General features: G+C 43.1%; 1 protein-coding gene across 5 annotated transcripts in view; it reads left to right on the top strand.

The window, feature by feature from the left end:
- The window catches only part of ATP6V1H (ATPase H+ transporting V1 subunit H), a 72,674-nt gene extending 59,071 nt beyond the window's left edge, over positions 1-13,603 (top strand). For all 5 annotated transcript variants that reach the window (XM_044928762.1, XM_044928761.1, XM_006076988.3 and 2 more), the window contains one exon: positions 13,137-13,603. In XM_044928762.1, the coding sequence (XP_044784697.1) occupies positions 13,137-13,197 (61 nt within the window). In that variant the 3' untranslated portion in view covers positions 13,198-13,603. The remainder of the gene's footprint in view (positions 1-13,136) is intronic.
- The last annotated feature ends 7,285 nt before the right edge of the window (positions 13,604-20,888 follow it).

Genomic DNA, 20,888 nt, shown 5'->3' on the forward strand with positions numbered 1-20,888 from the left:
AAGATGAAACATTTAAAATTTGAAAACTTTGTCTTGAATTTAGGAATTTGATTTAGTTTCACAGTAAATTTTTTGATGTAGGATTACAAAAGGAAAAGTAAATTTTTTTATGGCCAGTAACTGGTTTATTTGCTCTTTATTATTGACTAGCCAATTAGAGAATATCCTTTCTCTAGTTACGTGCCAAAATATTTTAGTTTTAGTGTTTTAATTATGATAAATCCTCTTTACTGGAGAAGCTTAGCTTCAGCATTTCCTGTACGTTCTTTATTAAAAGAATTTTCATATGAAGATTAGAATCCAGTTATAAAGAATTCTAACTGTGGATTAGAATCCACAGTTGATTAGACTGTAGCATTTGTTGTGACAGACACATTTCTATGGCACTTGGTGCCAGAGGATGTAAACTGCTCCAGTAGTAGCAAGTTATTCAACATCAAATTGGTGTGAGACCAAATAGAATGTCACTTGGAAGGAAAACCTTTGGCAGCATTATTTCCAAATGTAAAAGGATTTTGAGTCAGTATCTTTATGCAGGTAACCAAGCTGGTAAAGCCTACTGCTCTACTTTCCTAAAATAGAGGCTTTTTAACTAAACCGTGGTACTGGTATTTAGAAGATGTTTCACACCGAATAAAACCTGAAAACATAATTGATTTGATTTCCTCTGAGCATTTAGTTTGTCTTGGTTTAATTAAAACAAATTTTTAGAAATGGTGTATTTTAGTATAACACAGTAACAGAAATATTGAAACTAATTAAAATACAGCTATGGGTAAAAGTAGAATAGGAGGCTCTCTGAGTGGCGGCAGCAGCAGTGTTTCCTGACAGTATCAAACATGTTTTCTCTGTTATTGCTTTGCTCTGAGGCCCGGTTTCCAGAGTTCCAGCACTCTCCTGGTTTACTGTTTGACTTTTCTGCCATAAATCATTTTTAGGTTTTTGGTGTTTCATTATTCCCAAGATTTCTGTTGATCAGACTAAATCATAATTGTGGATTTAGTAAAGTTAGCATTTCTTTTTTACTGTGGAGAATGGTTTTTTGGTTTTAAGTCTAAAATTACATTTTGAGTATAAACTAGAAACTTAGGAAATCATGGACCTGGGTTGTCTCTGGTTCTCAATTCGGATTCTGCTCTGAGGGTTTCAGTTCACTTTTCTTGGTGATGCAGAGATGGATTTACCCCTGGTTTATGGAACATGGAATGTAGAGTTTTACAGTATCATGTGAAAATATTGCTCACTTCTTTGTCAGGAGTTTATGACTGATTTCTGGATTATTTCTGTGACTTGGAGGACGTAGAGTAGCCAGCATTTCCCCCTCCACTGGACACCTGTGTGTATGGAATAATGGGTTACATGTAGCCCCAACTGATGTGGGTGGGATGTGGGGGCCAGAATGGAAGGAGGGGGCAGTAGGCACACACCGGGGTCCCTGTAGTTCAGGGAGCCTTGAATGGGCCAGTCCCACCCATGGCCCTGCTGAGTGGATGTGCAGGCTCTGGCCTTCCCATCCCCACATGCAGTTCCTGGTATGTCCTTTGTTCTTTTGAACAAGACTGGATTTTTATATTCATGAATTTGGCAAAGTAGATACAAGCAATGACAACTTAGTCTAGAGAACTTTTGTATAGACCCTCAGCTTCTGTGTTATAATCTAACATCATACAATGTCATCGTTTCTCTCCTACAGAATGATTTTAAATGTAATCAGCCTCTAATTCAGAAGCAGCCATATGTGCATATGGACAGCTCAGGACTTCAGGAAAGAAACACTGAATTTTGTAGGTAGAGGATCTTGTGTAGAACTTTCTCTTTGTTTCTAGATTCTTTTTCAACCTATTTTCAAGCAGAATAATAAGTTAAGAGTGTTAGACTCTCTAGTTCTTTTATGTGTAGGTAAATAATATAACAGAGAGACCTCACAAAGCCAAGGGTGTGGGTGATACTGCTTTTATTCTTCAATCTTTACATCTGACTGGAGTATTTTAGTTATTCTCTAAGTACATAGCCATAAATACAGTGATTAAAAGAGTTACTTATGAACAGAATTGAAGGGACAAACCCTTAGTAAGTTTTAATTTTTTAGCCTTAATAATCATGTCACTATAACATTCCATGTGATTTTGTTTTTTATTTTTTTTAATACATTTATTCATTTTAATTGGACGCAAATTACTTTACAATATTGTAGTGGTTTTGCCATACATTAACATGAATCAGCCACGGGTTTACATGTGTTCCCCATAACATATGACATTTCCAAATTTAACATTTTCCAAAATTAATTTAGAAAATTGTGGTCTGTCTTGGGCTGCCTGGAATTTTCCACATTATTCTTATGACATTTTTAGTGGAGGAATTCTCAGGTAAGACTATTTATTACATTCTAAATATAATTCAAGTAAAAGGAGTCTACAATAAGCCCTGAATGTGGACTTTGCTCCCATTCTGTCTTCTTAAGAGTGCTTGTAACGGCATATGCCATGTTGCATAACTAGATTTGTATGTGCTGTGGTCATTTATAGGCGTGTTCTGCATTGTACTGATTGCTTTTGATTATAACTACTTGATCTGAAACCAGCATTTAAAGTGAAAAGGAGGGACTTCTGGTTCTGGTTCTACAGGTATGGAGCTTGAAGTCTCCACTCCATCTGAACCAAGTAAACAGCTGAACAGACTGAAAAATCAATCAACCCTTGTTGAACCCACAGGAGAGGACAGGATACACTTTGCAGCCAAGACTGAAGAGGCACGTGAATGCAGAGTCGTTGCTTAGAGGAGCAGGACTCAGACCAGGGGACAGTGAGGGACCAGCGCCTGGAGGAGGCTGGACTATGGCTGGTGAATTGCAGGAGGTGCAGTATGCACAAGTCTAGGGGATCTAGACGGGGGGTTGGAGAGTGGGCCAGTACAGTGAGAATTCTCTTCAGAAGCCAGACCAGTGTCCCACAGTAAAAGAACTCTCACGGCCTTTTGTTAGAAAGGGGAGAGGAACCATTCTGAAACAGCCCAGAGCTCTTGTTCTTAACCAAGCCTGTACTCAGTGGAGATTCATTAACCCACCTGCCGGGGTGTCATCAGAGTCTGACTGACCTGGGGAAGGGAAATGACCAGTTCCAGCAGACTCGGACCATCCTTTCCTACCCAGAAGGGTAGAAAAACCCCAAGGGACACTTGTGAAGGTCACAATCTCAGGGTCCAGGTTCAGTGAAGACTGAGACCAGATCATAGGACTCCAAAAAACTTCTTTGACCCTGCCTCACCACCATGTTACTTCAGATTTATTTGTAACAGTTTCTTTTACCCAGCACACCAAATCCAACTATTAAGAAAATATTACAAAGCATACCAAAAAGAAAAAAAAGACATCAGAACAAGCCATGGCGAGAATGTTGGGAGATCAGGCTGGAAACTTTAAACAACCATGACTAACATACTTAGGACTCTAATGGATGAAGTACACAGCATGCAAGAACAGATGAACAAGTTAAACAGAGAGAGAGAAATCCTAAGAAAGGACCAAAAAGAAATGTTAGAGGTCAAAAATCCTGTAGCAGAAGTGAAGAATGCCTTTGATGGACTTATTAGTAGACTGGACACAGCTGTATACAGAAAACACCAGGCCTACTTGGGTTCACCATTGCATTCTACCAAATATTTAAGGAAGAAATGTTAGATCAATTCTTTGCAATCTTTTTAAGAGGTGAGAAGCAGAGGAAATACTTCCTAACTCATTTTGTGAGGCCAGCATCGCCTAATACCAAAACCAGACAAAGACATTATGAGAAAACCATAAACAAGAATCTCTTATGAACATAGATACAAAAATCCTCAATGAAATATTAACACACTGAATGCAACAACATATAAAAAGAATCATACACCAAAACCAAGTAAAATTTATTCCAGATATGCAAGGCTGGTTAGGCATTTGAGCATCAGTTAATATAATCCATCACATCAACAAAAAGAAGAAGAAAAATCACATGATTTTAACCATCAGTTCAGTTCAGTTCAGTCGCTCAGTTGTGTCCAACTCTTTGTGACCCCATGGACTACAGCACGCCAGGCTTCCCTGTCCATCACCAATTCCTGGAGTTTGCACCAACTCCTGGATTATAACTACAGATGCAGAAAAAGCATCTGACAAAATAAAACACCTGTTCATGATAAAAACTTTCAGTAAACTAGGAATAGAGTTCTTTCTCAATATGATAAAGAATATCTATTTTTTAAAAACCCTTCAGCTAACATCATACTTATTGCTGAAAAACTGGAATCTTTCCCACAAATATCAGGTACAAAACATAGACGTCTCCTCTCACAACTTCTTTGTACTGGAAGTTCTAGCCAAAGCATTAAGACAAGAAAAAATAAATGGTATCCAGATTGAAAAGGAAGACATGAAACAGTCTTTGCTCCTAGATGACATGATCATCCATTTAGAAAATACTAGAGGCTTGACAAAAAAAGAGTCTTCCTGGAACTAATAAGCAATTATAGCAAAGCTGCAGGAAATAAGGTTAATACACAAAAGTTAATCACTTTCCTATGTACCAGGAAGGGACAGGCAGAATTTGACTTGAAGACTTACTATGAGACTGCAGTAATCAAGATAGTATGGTATTGGTGAAAGAGTAGACAAACAGATCAATGGAACAGAATAGAAAGCCCAGAAATAAGGCCCTTAAATATAATCAGCTGGTCTCTGCCAGAGGAGTTGAAGGCAATGCAGTGAAATAAAAGTAGTCTTTTCAACAGATCGCGCTGGAACAACTGCACATCCACATGCCAAAAAAAAAAGGACCTGGACACAGACCTTACAACCTTTACAAAAGCTAACTCAACATGGATCATGGAGTGAACATAAAAACTTGTAGAAGATAATGTAGACAATCCAGGTGACCTTGGACATGGTGATGTCTTTTTAGATACACCACCAAAGGCCTGATTCAGGAAAGAAAGAATTGAGAAGTTGAACTTCACTAAAATTAAAAAGTTCTACTCTGTGAAAGACAATGTCAAGAGAATAAAACAAACCACAGCCTGGGAGAAAATGTTTGCAAAAGGCATATTTGATAAAGGACTTATCTGAAATACAAAGAACTTTTATTTTTTGTTTGTCCATGCCATGCAGCTTGTGGGATCTTAGTTCCTCCACCAGGGATTGAATTTGGGCCCCTGGCAGTGAAAGCGCAAAGTCCTAAACACTGAACCACCAGGAATTTTCTGCAGAGAGCTTCGGAAACTCAACAATAAGAAAACAACTTGAGTACAAAATGAGCCAAAGACTTTAGCAGACACCTCACCAAAGAAGATATACTGATGGTAAGATTAAGAAAAGATGCTCCACATTTTATGTCATCAGGGGAATGCAGATTAAAACAAAAGCTAAATAACACCACACACCTATTAGATTGGCTGAAATCTGGAACAGTGGCAGCACCAAATGCTGGTGAGGGTGTGGAGCAGCAGGAATCCTCATTCGTTGCTGGTGGGGATGCTACATGGTGCAGCTGCTTTGGAAGACAGTTGATATTTTCATACAAAACTGAACATATTCTTAACCTGTGATCCAGAAGTTGTGTGCCTTGATATTAACCCACAGGGTTTGAAAACTCACATCCTTATAAAAACCCAGCACATGGATGTTTGTAGCAGACATTTTGGAAGCCACCAAGATGTCTTTCCTTGAGTAAATGGATAAGCAGACTGTGATATGGCCAGACAGTGGACCGTTATTGAGTGTTGAAAAGGAATGAGCTATCAAGTCATGGAGAGGCACTGAGAAACTCTAAAGGCCTACGATTTAAGTGAAAGAGGGCTTCCCACATGGCTCAGTGGTAAAGAGTCCGCCTGCAATGCAGGAGACCCAGGTTCAATCCCTGTGTTGCGAAGATCCCCTGGAGAAAGAAATGGCAACCCACTCCAGTATTCTTGGAGTGGGAGAATCCCGTGGACGGAGGAGCCTGGCAGGCTACAGTCCCTGGGGCTGTAAGAGTTGGACATGACTTAGCAACTAAACAACTGAAAGAAGCCAATCTGAAAAGGCTACATACTGTATAATTCCAATATATGGCATCTAGAGAAAGCAGAACTGTGGAGACAGTGAAAAGCTCAATTGTGAGAATCAGGGAAAGGATGAACAGGCAGAGCACAGAGGAATTTTAGGACATTGAAAATACTGTGTGAAATTATCATGATGGACGTGTGTCGTTACACATTTGTCCAAGCATTTGTTACCAAGCCTGAACCGTGAGCTAGGTGAGCTAAGACTCTGGGTGATTAAGATGTGTCAGTGTCGGTTCATGCTTGGTAACAAATATACTGTCTGATGTGGGGCATTCATGGTGGGGGAGGCTCCATGTGTGTGGGGACTAGGTATATCTGGGAAATCTCTGTGTCTTCCTCTCTATTTTTTTGTGAACCTAAAAGTGCTCTAAAAAAAGGAAAAGGTGCATTTGCTGCCAAACCTAATGCTTTGAGTGGCCCAGCGCATGGCACATCATAACCGTGTGTGAGAAAAACGATAAAGTGCCTAAGACTGCTGCTCTGTGGATAACAGAAGGTAGAGGTGATGGGTGAGGAGGGGCTGGACTCTTCTGAACATAAGCTGGAGTTGAAGAAACTCTGGATTTGGCTAATGATATTTAGATTTTATAACTAGTTTGTGAAGGTTTGATTGCTTGAATTCCTGTGGGAAAGATATCTTTGTTATTGTGCATTTTTCCCAAGTTGCTTTCATAATAGACTGTAATACAACTGCTTTTGAAACTTATGTTTTTGTTTCTTAGGACCAGAATTCATGTAAATAGAGTCTACTTTTAGAATCACTGATTTTTTTTTTTTTTTTTTAATTCTATGGGTCACCTCTTCAGGGATACTGCTAATTTGTTTAGTCTTTGAATTTAAATGCTATTAGAAAATGAAATAGCTAGTGGTGATGAAAATATATTTGGGAAAATAGGTTGAGGACTCATGCTGTGATGTTCTTAAACTGTTTATTCTCACATCTACACAATAGCATGTCTTCAGCCACCAGGAGCTGGAATAATGTTCCATGAAGCAGTGCTATTTAGGGATGAAGACTCTGAGGTTTAAAATCAGACAGACTTGGGTTTACATACCCTACATGCTGCTAAGCAGCTTCACATTACAACGTATCATTTAATGTGCTAAACTCCAGCTCCTCATCTGAAAAACAGGCTCCGCTGTAGCTTCTGTGGACATTACTGGAAGAGTAGAGATGAGGATGCGCGTCCAGCAGGCAGTGCTGGGCTCTGGAAGAGGCCGATGTTGGAGACGGCACAGGTGACCTTAGTCGCGGCTTTTCCCAGGCTGGGACTTTAAAGTGCTGTGAAAACAGTTTCCCTGGGCTTCCCTGCTGGCTCAGATGGTAAAGAATCTGCCTGCAGTGCAGGAGACCCAGGTTTGATCCCTGGATTGGGAGATCCTCTGGAGAAGGAAATGGTAACCCACTCCAGTATTCTTGCCTGGAAAGTCCCATGGACAGAGCAGCCTGCTGGGCTACAGTCCATGGAATCAAAAAGAGTTGGACACGACTGAGCGACTGACACACACACACACACACTTAAGTTTGCAGTTTAAATGTGTTCCTGTCAATTAGATACAGATGAGGGAGAGCACTATGATTTTTTACATGGCTCATAAAACATAATTTGCTTTGTGTATAATACTCAAAATCATCATAAAAGCTGGATGAATAACTCCAGCTGAGTAAACTGTAGTGAATTTGCATGAAAGAAAACAGAACTATATATAACATATTTGAAATTTATTTTTTCTCTTTACTAAGTAGAAGTCTGTACTGGAAACAGGTATAAAGTCTGTATTTTCAAAATGAATTGTTTTTATACATTCAGAAAAGAATATTTCCTTTATAATTTATGCCTAATTGTTTTCCAAAACAGAATCGGTAAAGATTAAGAGAAATATAATTATGACTCAGTTGTAGTTTTAGTCATTATGATAAACTCATGGAAAGATGTGGGATGGAGAATTCTAGGTCCATTATCATTTTAGTTATGAAAATGTACATACTAAAATGAAGACTAGATAAAATAGTTCAAAAATGATAGTAAAAGTACATTTTCTACTGACTTTCTTGGAAGCCAAGGCAAAAAGGAAAACAAGTGAGACCATAGTTTTCTCAGATTAATATGTTTGTCAGGAGACAGTTCACTCTTCCCTGGCACTGATACATAGCTGAAGTTACCATGCTTTTAAATCCTATAGTCATAGGTATACCTGTGGCTGATTCATGCTGATGTTTGGCAGAAACCAGTGCAATACTGTAAAGCAGGTACCCTTCAATTAAAAATGAATAAATTAAAAAAAATTATATAGTGTCTTCAACTACAGTTTTAAAGAATGAATAAAAGTGTTTGAATATTTAAAAACCCTAAGTACAGTGAAGAGCTGACTCACTGGAAAAGACTCTGATGCTGGGAGGGATTGAGGGCAGGAGGAGAAGGGGACGACAGAGGATGAGATGGCTGGATGGCATCACTGACTCGATGGACTTGAGTCTGAGTGAACTCCGGGAGTTTGTGATGGACAGGGAGGCCTGGCGTGCTGCGATTCATGGGGTCGCAAAGAGTCGGACACGACTGAGCGACTGAACTGAACTGAAGTACAGTGAGGGTTTGGCCCTTAATCGTAATACAGCGGAGGCCTCGTGTTGTTCTTGGAGTTAGTGTAAGTAAGGCCAGGTCAGTACTTCCCGGTGCCCTGGGGCTGGCGTCACCCTCAGACCCTCTTTCAGATTTCAGCTGTCTCGGGGGGTGCTCACAGCATCTGGGAAGCTGTTTGTCAGGATCGTGGATGCTGAGATGTAGATCTTTTATACCCCTGACAAGAGAATGAAATCGGTGTTTCTTAACCACATATGAGCTGTCTCTCAGCATTCAACATGATGTCTTGTGTGGGCTATTTCTTACCTGGATTTTTTAGGCTTACCTATTTTATTTTATTTATTTTTTTGTTGTAGGTTTCCCTTTTCTCTTTTTTTTTAATTTAATTTTTTTTTAACTTTACAATATTGTATTGGTTTTGCCATATATCAACATGAATCCATTACCTAGATTTTTTGAAAGGGAAATATGTCTTCACACTCCCCATTTTTTCAGTTTTCAGAAGTGCTGACATCTCAAGAGATGTTAAGATTTTGGAAAAAGAAAAAAATTGCCCTCTGGCTTTCTAGGTTCTTCTAGCTGGTCTAAGAATTTGACATGAGAAGATTAACAGGAGAAACTCTGATTTAATCACATATGCACAGGTGCCTGTCCTAGGAGGCTTCCATGGCATCTGAGAGGAGGAGAAGGGGGTGGACACTGGGGACTTCAGCAGGCAGGAGGCAGTTCACACGGAGACAGACAAGCCGGTGTTTGGAGAACAGATGTTTGCGGGGACCTGCTGGGATGGTGGGACACAGAGGACTCTGTTCTCCAGGCCCCATCCAGCTCCCCACACCCGGCCCGTGCTCTTTGTAGATCTCCCAGGATAGTGGTCTTCTAGGCCAGGCACTTCCTCTGAGGTCTGTAGACAGGTAAGGGGCAAGTGAAAAGAAGGACTTCATGAACTGTCTGTTTCTTAAAAATAATCATCATAAAATAATCCTCATGTTGAAGAGACATTCTGTGGGGTGGCAAATTTTGTTTCCCTACAAAGTTACGGATGACGTTAGAGAAGGAAGTATCACACACCTCAAATTTTGCTTTTTGGGCTGTAGAAGTTAATGGTTTAAAATTCAGCTCCCATGGATTGCTGGTACAAATCAGATGCCCTTTAAGTGAACTGTGAGTTGAATTGGTGTATGAATCTTCATATGTACAGAGACTGACTCGGTACTCGGATAACTCATTTAGATAGCTCTGTGAAGTCCTGTTAGAGATGTGTTTTCATCCCCTGAAGTGAAGTCTGTAGTCACTTTTCCTCTTGCCTGACAGTAACGTAGCCTTAACCCAAAGGCACGGTAGCTCAGCCGGTAAATAATCTGCCGGCAGTGCAGGAGACCCAGGTTTGATTCCTGGGTCAGGAAGATCCACTAGAGAAGGTATAGGCTACCCACTCCAGTATTCTTGGGCTTCCCTTGTGGCTCATCTGGTAAAGAATCTGCCTACGATGTGGGAGACCTGGGTTCAATCCCTGGTTTGGGAAGATCTCCTCTCTCGTAGCTCAGTTGGTACAGAATCTGCCTGCAATGCAGGAGACCTGGGTTCGATCCTTGGGTCGGGAAGATCCCCTGGAGAAGGAGATGGCAACCCACTCAGTATTCTTTCCTAGAGAGTCCCATGGACAGGGGAACCTGGCAGGCAATGGGGTTGCAAGAGTCCAAGAGTCAGACACAACTTAGCAACTAAACCACCACCACCACCACTCACTCCAGTAATCTGGCTGGGAGAATTCCAGGGACTGTCTAGTCCATGGGGTTGCAAAGAGTTGGACATGACTGAGCAACTTGTACTTACTCATTATTATTGTTGTTATTATCATCTACTGTAAAGATGGAACAGTGTCTGCTCTCTGCACCATCTTTTATTGGAGACCAGGCAGCCTCTCAATAGAGGAACGGGCCTGTGCCCTGGCAGTTCACCTGCCCACTCTGCCCTGAGCAGGTGGCCACAGCTTTCCCTCCCCTGTAGGTGGAGATGAGACACCCGCTCCCAGGTACAGCAGAGAGGAGAACATGCGGGCACACCTGTGCTCAGGTCTCCACGGTGGCCTGTAACTGACTGTGGGTGAGGCAACCTTTGTGTGTTCCCAGGCGCAGGCCCCTGGTGTCAGGACTGCCATGTGCCCGCACACAGGACTTGGCAGGTAGCTTGGGTGATGCTCAGGAGTGTTAGAATTGACCACACTGGGTGTCAGGACAGCAGATCACCACGCTTTCCAGGCCGAGCCCAGGGAGTCGATGTTTCTCCAGAGCTCCGTCGACTGGGTCTCCGACGTGTAGGGCAGGCTCTTGTGCCTCCATTCAGTACTAGACGGTCTTTGTTCCAGGACCTAGCGTGGCCTCAGATCCTTCACAGACGATCCTCCGTGTCTGTGGATCATCTGGGAGGAGTGTTCTCCTGCTATTGCTGGTTGAATCTGCAGACAGGATGCTGCGGGTATGGAGGGCAGACTGTGTACCTGAGGTCTGGGGATTCTACAGTAAGCATTATACTCCCCAGCCCCCTTCTACCTAAACCTCACAGACCTATGCAGCCACAAAAGCTCCCTGGTTGGAATCTTCCCCAGGTTGCTGGCATTGACTGTGACCATAAACTCTCTTATTTTCTAATAACATTTGTAGGCTTCTGTTTTGACCTTTGCATAAATTAAAACTTAGCTGTTGGTTGAAGAAGAGATCCTATTGTCTGTGTTAGGGTGGTTATTCTCTTTAATACAGTAATAGATTATATGCTTCGTATGAAACCTAGAGTGAGTCAGTGGTAAGAACTTTCCTCCTGGGATAAAAAGATAAACCCATAAGCCATTGTCACGCTGCAGGAAGTTCAGTCAGGCTCGCATGTTTAAACCACAGCCGGCTCCGAGCCCTGTGGAGTTCTGTCCCCTCACTTGCGCTAGTTCCTGTAGCTCATGCTCTTCCTGTCTGGGTTCCGTGTTGTTTCACAGGCATCTTCAAGCAGGGATGGCTTTGGGCTGAGGCTGTGATGATAGAGGGTGGACAGTGCAGGGGCCGAGACTCATCCCATCCCTGGATTCTGTGCTGTGCAGGATGGCAGGTCACCTTGGCCTGTGGATCCTGGGGGCCCCCAAAGGCTGCTTAATGGAGGTGCTAAGACCAGGGGAGGTGGAGCGGCGGCTGAGGGCTGGAAACGCTGACCCCTGCGCCCACTGAGCCGCCTTCACACCCATCCCTCAGCCAGCTCCCCAGGGAACACCGAGAGCCCGCTCTCCACCAAGTGATCAGCTGGAGTGTGAACCTGATATCTAGTCCAAAACTCAAGATTTTCCCCTTTATAGGAGGAATCTTGTAAATGTTCTTAAAAAACCTTTTTCTTGTCCTTGTTGGGTACTTCAGAAACAATAGTTTAGGCAAGTCCTTTGTCAGAAGATAGGGAAAGGTTTTCTGTCCTGGAATCACAGTGGTACCCATCTGCAGTTCAGAGCTGCGTATACACAGACTGTGGGTTTCCGAGGTGGTGCTAGTGGTAAAGAACTTTCCTGCTAGTGCAGGAGATGTAAGAGATGTGGGTTCGATCCCTGCAGGGGTTGGGAAGATCCCCTGGTGGAGGGCATGGCAACCCACTCCAGTATTCTTGCCTGGAGAATCCCATGGACAGAGGAGCCTGGTGGGCTACAGTCCATGGGGTTGCACAACTGAGCAACTTCGCACAGCACATACACTGACTGGGTGCTTGTCCAACTGATTTTCAAAAGGAGAGAATGTCACCTGAAACATTTGGAGACCACCTCTCTAAGCCACAGTTTGCTCCCTTTATAAAATGAGATCAGTTTTCGGCTCTTGAGATTGTCCTGTGGGTTCAGCAGTACCATCTTGGAGAAGGTTTCAGACTCCACCAGTGTAGATGGAGTGAGCGCTAAGTAACAAGCAGCTCCCATTAACTGTTGGATCCTGGAGGTTACTTCCAGTGGCTGTTTTCACATGTGCTTGTGTCAATCTTTAGGGATAGACAACTTGTATTTCCTAATGTCAGGAAGCTTCTCATGTGTCTGTTGGTCCACTGACTTGGACTTGTATGTAGGTTGATTTTGAATTTGTTAGGTTGCAAAAGAGAGCAGCAGACAAGACTTTATAGGAAGGCAGACGTCACTTGTGGTTGGGTGCAGAATTACTCGTTTACGTGTGTCACACCTTGTCTGTACATGGTAAATGGACTGTTTAAAATTCATGCAGTACTGGTACTTTTAAATTTAGGCAAGGTGAACAGGGAGGCCTAGCGTGCTGTGATTCATGGGGTCGCGAAGAGTCGGACACGACTGAGTGACTGATCTGATCTGAACTGAAGATCAGTTTTCTGGGGCTCAGTTTTTAGATGTTAAAGTGACTAGAGACGACAGTGTATATTGTGCTTCAGTTTTGAAAAGGACTCTTTACTGATTTCACTTCTAACCTCCCTTGCTGTTTCCTTCCTGTGTTTCAGGGAATATCTTGGTAAACAACTCCAGTCTGAACAGCCGCAGACTGCAGCCGCCCGGAGCTGAATGGGCTCTCAGGGCTTCCCTTGGATCTCCAGCCGTCCCCTCACCTGGGATAGAAGACCTGGAGTGGGTCTCAGTAACGGTGGTCAAGCTCAAACCATTCCTCATTTTATGTGTCATTGTCTTCTGTTGTGTAGCTTTTCCCAATGCTGATTTCCCATTGTTTTGTCTTAAAGTAGGTGCTTTCTGTATCTAAGGAAAATAGTACTGTTACATATACTGCTCGTAATTTCTTTATTTATTGTTCTCTGGAATGAATATAGGGTTATTAAAACATTCTCACTCCAAATACATTTTTTCTCTTTCCTTGTTCCTGACTTGAACTGTAACAAAAGTACCTTTTGTCCCAACTGAATTGGGAGAATTGTATTTGCAGAGTAGTGAATGGTAAATAAATGTTTTGAATTCATACGGATTTTTGTCTTGCATCCATCCGCCTGCCCATCCACACATGCACATTGCAGCAATCTTCTGCTAATATTGAGAAAACCTTAAAATGTTAAATGAACTCTTAACATGATGCTGTCATCTAAAAGACTTGCTTATGAAGCACAGTGAGGAATTTTAGCTCTTGGTTATTTTCACTGATTTCTTATTTACTCTTGGATTTTAGTACTTCAAGTCTATTTTCTTTCAATACTTTCTGGTTTAAATATTGCCAATAGGTATTTTATTTCTACCTCCCACCTTTTATTCTGGAACTCCCAGCCTTCACAGGGCCATCCATGGCCTGGAGGTTTACCTCCCCCAGATCTGAGCCTTTTGTTTTTAACCTCGTCGCCTGGTCTGAGTCTCATTTTTCTTTCATTTTCGCTTTTCATTCTGAGCAGTTCTCTGATTGTAAAGATGGTAAGGCTAATAGTTTATATGGTAAGTTTTCTTCTATAGAAAGACACTCCTAGCACCATCTCCTGTTTAAGGATAAAAGATTGAAACGGTTGACTTGACCACCTTCATCCAGGTCCCAACTTCTCCCACCCCATGCCTCTGGCAACCACAAATCTGATCACTTTTTGAACTAATGTTTTCATTTCCTTTGGATAAGTACCCAGAAGTGAAATTGCTGGATTGTACGGTAGCTCTATTTTTAACTTTTTGAGGAACCTCCATACTGTTTTTCCACAGTAGTTGTACCAATTCACATTCCCACCAACAGTGCACAAGGGATCCCTTTTGGCCGCATCCTTGCCAACACTCGTTACCTCCTCTTGCTGATAATAGCTTCTCACAGCTGTGAGGTGACGTCTCACTGTGGCTTTGATTTGCAGTTATCTAGTGATTATTGTTCAGCATCTCTTCATGTGCCTGTTTGCCATCTGTATGTCTTTGGAAAAACACCTCTTCAAGTCCTCTGCCCATTTAAAAATTATTTTTAACTACTTTTATTGTTTTAAAATTCTTTTTTTGTGGTGGGAAACTTCTTTTTTGGGTCTTATTGACCTTCATATTTTAGAAGATATGTGAAAAGGGCCTTCCCATTGGCAAGTAAAGCTTATTCCCACACATTGTACCTGGACAGTCACAAGTACCAGATTTATAGAATATAAATAGGCTATATATTTATATCAATATAAATTGACAGGCTACCTGTTTTATTACAAAAGACCTAGTTAGAATGTTTCTGGCTTTGAGACAGTACCAGTTTCTAGTGATTTTCAACATTGGGGCCAAGGTCTACCTTTGGAATAACACAGAACAAGTCTTATCCTTAAGATTCTACATTTTAAAAGCACGTTTATTCTAGAATAGTGCTGCTTTATTTTTGTCACGTTGCTATTTGAATGCTGGACACCTAAGACCACGTTTTGACCGAGCAAGGTGAAACAGAAGTGCGTCACGTGATGTGCCCATGGTCAGACGAAGACCTTCCTTCCTGGCTGGCCCAACATCAGGAGAAACTGTTGAAAAAGGGAGATTTTTTGCTCTGAAGAGAGCAGCAGTGCCTGTGACCCCCCCAGGGCAGGGGTCCTGACTGGGGCTTGCAGACACACTGCCTCGCTCGCGCCCTGCCGCCTGTTGCACCCACACAGCTGACGGCTCAGCACGGGAGCCTGACCCACAGGCAGTAAGTCTGGAGATGACAGCCCCAGGCGGGTGGGCCCAGGAGACACGCTGACCAGGATCTCTTGTTTGGGATGTTGACATGAGGCGTAGATGAAAGTAACTGGCAGTGAGATGACACACGTGGAAGAGATACCTAGAGATGAAAAGGCTGTAAAACCCTGAGTAAAAATCCCTGAGGCAGAGAAGAGAGTGGCAGGTGAGCTGGGTGACAGCTGGGTGAGAAGGACAGGGTCATTGGTGCCCAGTCATCAGACTTGTGGGAGGCCAGCATCCCTTGTGGGAGGCAGAGGACAAGAGCCGCTGCCCAAGACCACTGGGTGGACCTGGGTGATCACTGAATACAAGGTCCATATGTAAAAAACACTTCTCTGGGCTAGCAACCAACAACTGGAAATTTAAAATAGTGTAAAAACACTTCAAAAATTTAACAAGAGTATAAGATCTGTGCACTAAAAACTAAGGTTCCTGAGGCAAATGAAAGATGACACACAGGAGGAGATATGTTCTGACCATGGATTGGGAGATACACATGGTTAGGGTGTCAGTTCTTCTGGGTTGGTCCACAGATTCCATGTAGTCCCAACAGCAGTACCATCTGGCTTTGATGTAGAAATAAACAAGCTGCTTTGAAAGTTTGCATGGAGATGCAAATGACCTGGAAGAGCTGAAACAGTTTTGAAAGGATTTAAAGTTGGAGGCATTAACAGTACTTGGCTTTAAATAGAGCCGGGGTGGTACTGGCATAAACATCGGTGTATAAACCAGGGACAGGATAGAGTCCAGGAACAGAGAGCTTGATGGAATCAGTCTAAACGAGCGAGGGCTAATTTGGGAGATTAAAAATGAGATAAGATGAAAATACTGCACCGTGATAGAAGGTGAGCTGTGAAGACCATGATCGGACTTTGTGTGGAGGCCTGCCCCAAGTCCTGTGAATGCTCTTCCTCGTCTGAAGCTTGAACAGTCCTCTTGTGAGGCTACAGCTGTTACCCCTGTTTTAAAAAGGTGGAGGGCCCGGGTGAGGTTAAGTGACTTAGCCAAGTTACTGGGGTTTGCCCTCAGCTCTAACAACTACCCGGTCGACACAAGGAAAATCAGGGGTAGCTGCCTATCAGAGATATTCTAAAGTCAAAACAAGCACCCAGTTGACTACCTAAGCAACTAGATGACCGAGCAGTAGAACCCTATTGAAAATGAGTGGAGGGACTTCCCCTGGATCTTGGATGTTGTACCTGAGAGGGGCTCCCACAGGCCCATCTGCCTGGACAGGCCCAGCTTCAGGCTGAGTCGTGGGAGGTAAATCCTCCTATTGTATCTGGAAATGCTATTTTCCAAGCATGTTAAAATTCAGGTGGCATCCCGAGTGAAAACTAACCCAGGCACTGAATTATAAAAGACATGTTGTGCATAACCAGGCTTCAAAGTGATGCTTAATAAGCATATGATTAATGTCTGGTGCAGATTTACTCAAATTAAGTTTTATTTTGCAGTGAAAACATGACACTGAGATGGAAATAAATGATTAGCCACAGAGTTTCTGTATCACCACCGTATAATCAGACCATGCATCAGTATTTATGTTAAAAAATCTTAGCAAATTTTTTGATGTATGGTACATTAATTCAATTCAAATCAACCAAGTTGTTAAAAACTACCGTGAGCAAGACTGACCTAAGTAGTTATTGTGTCCAGGAGTGTGTGTCTCTTTAAGTGTGTATGTGTCCATGTGTGTTTGTTTCCATGTGTGTGTGTTCAGGTGTGTATGTGTATATAAAAGAATGTGTAAGAGATGCTACTTCTGTCTTTGAAGAGTTTATAATATAGGAAGAGAGAGGAATCATAGTTTTAATATAGGACAAATGTGCTTAATTCTAAAAGAAAAATTAAAAATGTCTCATGTGGTTGCCAGGAATGATGTACTGCTTTGGTTTAGAGAAACGGGAAAAAATTACAGAGGAGATGAGACTTGAGGTCTGTGTTACTTTTCCCAGGGGCATTTCCTAAGTCCTCAGTCACTTGGCTTCCTCTGAGCTCTGCCAATGGGACTGCCCTCCTCACCTGACTGCTGACATCCCTGTGGCCAGATGGGGTAGGTCCGAGTCAATCCCTACCTGCCAGGCTTCACAGCGTTGACTATTCTTCAGCAGCCCTGCTGTCTCTGAGGGTGATCTGTTCGCAGCTTTGACTGATCCTGGTGGGATGAGATGTGGTCCACCTACTCAACAGAGAGGGAGTTCAGGGCATCACCAGGCACAGCCACTCTTGGGATTATCTTGCAAAGATGCACCTACTAAAATTGGCACCTGGAAAGTGTGGGCATTCCAGAGAAGAGACCAGTCTGGGCGTGGACACCACGGGAGCCCACAGAGAGGACCATGCTGAGCTGACAGCCAGTGAGAGGTTATCACCTGTCCATGGGGAAGGAAACAGACGATGGTTTCATCATCCATTGGCATCTCTTTTGACAGCATCCTCCCCGTGGGCTGTGCCTTGAGGTCATAACTGCTCCTCGCTGGCTCTTTTTTCCAGTTCACAAAACAAGAACAATCTGAAGTATTGGTCTTGGCAAACCTTTTTATCCAAGTTCCATAAACCCGTGTGGGGTTTTCTCCACCTTAAATATAATAGATTGCTGTTGAGTGAAGATAACCTTAGAAATCGTATTTTGGTCAATCCTGCGATGTTACAAATGCAGAGTGGGGCTGGGTGAGAATGCCACTTTTTATTTGGTGTCTTCATTTCCATGCCCTGACCCCTGGGAGCGATGCATCCATCTTCAGGGCAAACTCTCTGAACATGGGGCCTCATGAAGGCCTGAGGTCATGGCATTTTATCTATCCAGGTACAAGCTCACACTTCCCATCTTGGGGCAAGAGGGGCCTGTGAGAAACTTGGTTGTCTTTCCCACTGCTCAGGACTGTGGATTTGGGAACAGGGACCCTTTCTGGACTCAGCAGAATCTTCATTTCCTCATACATTCTTCTTCCCCAACATGTAGAGTCTTTATTAAGTCTTTTCTCTTCATGTCACGCATAAATCTGTTGTTTACCTGCCACATCTATTTAAGGCAAATCGCCCCATTTGGTAAAGACAAAGAATTTGTGGCTCTAAATCAAAGCTTCTCACTGTTCTGTGGTTTCAGAGACCCTGTAAGAAATCATGAATTTTATGAAAATGCACACACTCATGATGGGATGTATTTAAAAATTTTTTTTTAATTTTTTATTTGAAGGACAATTGCTTTACAGGATTTTGTTGGTTTCAGCAAAACATCAACAATGGGGTATTTCGTGAACTTTTTGAAGCTGAGGTTTTCATGTCCTTGATGCTAACTTCTGGCCTTGCAAAAGCAGAAATTCCATTCCCCGAATTTCCAGCACACAAAAGACCCTTTCAAGTCGAATGTACTAAAAACAGTACATGAGAATCCGAGAGCCAAGAACAGAGGGTCTTAAGAAAACCTTCCAGCTGCCTTCACTGCAACCTTGAAGAATCCCCCAGACAACGGGCAGTTGGGGCCCGGGTCACTCGGCCGCTGCAGGTGAGGACCCAGGTGTGTGAGCTCCTTCCTCTGTCACCTGAGCCTCCCAGAGGGAGCAACCTGGTCTCCCATCAGGCCACGGGGTGCATTGTCACCAGCTAGGTCACCCGGATGGGGTATGAGCCCAAAGCCAGCCCAAAGGCTTTCTCTTATGAGAGAAACACAACTAGAAACTAACTAGCCAACCAAATATCTAAGTAGCCAACTAACCAAATGATTAACTAACCAACTAGCCAACCAACTAACTAGCCAACCAACCAACCAATCAACTAATTAGCCAATGAACCAACTAATTAACTAGATAACTAGCCAATCAACCAACAACTAATTAGCTAGCCAACTAATTAGATAACTAGCCAACCAACCAACCAACTAACTAGCCAGCTAATTAACTAGATAATGAGCCAATTAACTCCATCCTCTTTTCCCTCCCTCCTTTCTCTTTAAGTTTTTCTTTACCTCTGTTCTGCTCTCACTCTCTCTCCTGGTTTTCATGTTTTCTTTCCCGCTTTTTTTGCTCCTGCTTTTGTTCCTCCACAAGCTGAGTGTGGCTCTGGCCCGGAGTTTTCCCAGCGTTGGGGTGAGGATGTCTGGGAGGAGGCAGTTGCTGAGACAGGGTGGGGGTTAAGGGTCTTTGCTATAAGTCACCAGCTCTGGGGGCTGCAAGGGGAGGCTGTCTGGGTGGAGACGGACGGTGAGCTGGGGCTGGAGTCGCCCCTGGGCAGGCCAGGCCATCCCACAGTCAGGGCTGAGACCTGGCTGATTCCTGGGGTCTGATGACGTCACGCCCCTGGTAGACTCCCCTCAACAGGCAGCCTAGTCTCAGCTGAGTTATGAAAGCTCCCCGAGGGTCTGTGGTGCTGGACGTGGGGAGGGAGGTTCAGGCTGCATGGTGAGCGCTTTCAGCCCCCCAGAATCACCCTTATCCTTGCCACAGGACACGTCATCCTTTATTCCAGGGAAAGACAGAGAGTTAATGGTGTGTCAGGAAAGAAGCTGGAGCAGGTATGGAAAAGTAGCTAAATAGATTTTACAACATTTGAGCACAGTATCAGCAGGGACCTGGAAGAGGCAGCCAGGGTAGACCGCCAGCTCAGGGTGCTGTCGGCACAGAGAGTGACCAGCAGTACTGGGGAGAGACAGTACCACTAAGGTCCAGCTGGGCTAGAAAACATCCTGAGCTCAGGCTGAAGGTCACGCCCCAGGTGTCTCAGGAATGGAAGGCCGAGGAAGGAAGAGAAGACAGGAGAAGAGTGATTGGATGTTCACTAAGGGGATGGAGGGCTGGTTAGTGATCCTTTAAATTAATTCATTAATTATTTTTTGGCTGCGCCACTACAGGGTCTTAGCTCCCTGACCTGGGACTGAATCTTGGCCCCCAGCAGCTCCAAGCTCTAACCACTGGACTGCCGGGAAATCCCCTCAGTGACCCTTCTTAGAAGGCAGCACAACAATAGGTTTCAAGATCTTTGAAAATGTTAGCACCGTTGGATTCTGTCACTCTGGTTATAGGAGTCTACTTTAAGGAAATCATAACTGACGCTCCCTGAAATTCATCACAGCTATTCATGGAATAGCTATTCTAATGGTTTAAAAAATCCAAACCATTAACAGGGAAGTTAATGTTAATGCATCAGTCAAGAAACATCTGTATGTGGGGACATTACACAGCCACTGGTAATTTGTTGAAGAATTCTCAGTGATATAAGGCAACTTTTTGTATTTTAAGTAAAAAAAAAAAAAAGAACAAAAATATACAGATAATTTCAATTATGTGAATTGATATATGCCTATATACATAGATTTATGCTGGGAGGGATTGGGGGCAGGAGGAGAAGGGGATGACAGAGGATGAGATGGCTGGATGGCATCACTGACTCAATGGATAGGAGTCTGAGTGAACTCTGGGAGTTGGAGATGGACAGGGAGGCCTGGCATGCTGCGATTTATGGGGTTGCAAAGAGTCGGACACGACTGAGCGACTGAACTGAACTCAACTCATTTTTTTAAAAGCCCAGATTTTGTGTTGCATTTATAATTTGGATCTGCTGTGATCACAGTTAATTTTTGTATGTACAATTTATGTGAT

Source organism: Bubalus bubalis, chromosome 15, assembly GCF_019923935.1.
Source record: "Bubalus bubalis isolate 160015118507 breed Murrah chromosome 15, NDDB_SH_1, whole genome shotgun sequence".
NCBI lineage: Eukaryota > Metazoa > Chordata > Mammalia > Artiodactyla > Bovidae > Bubalus > Bubalus bubalis.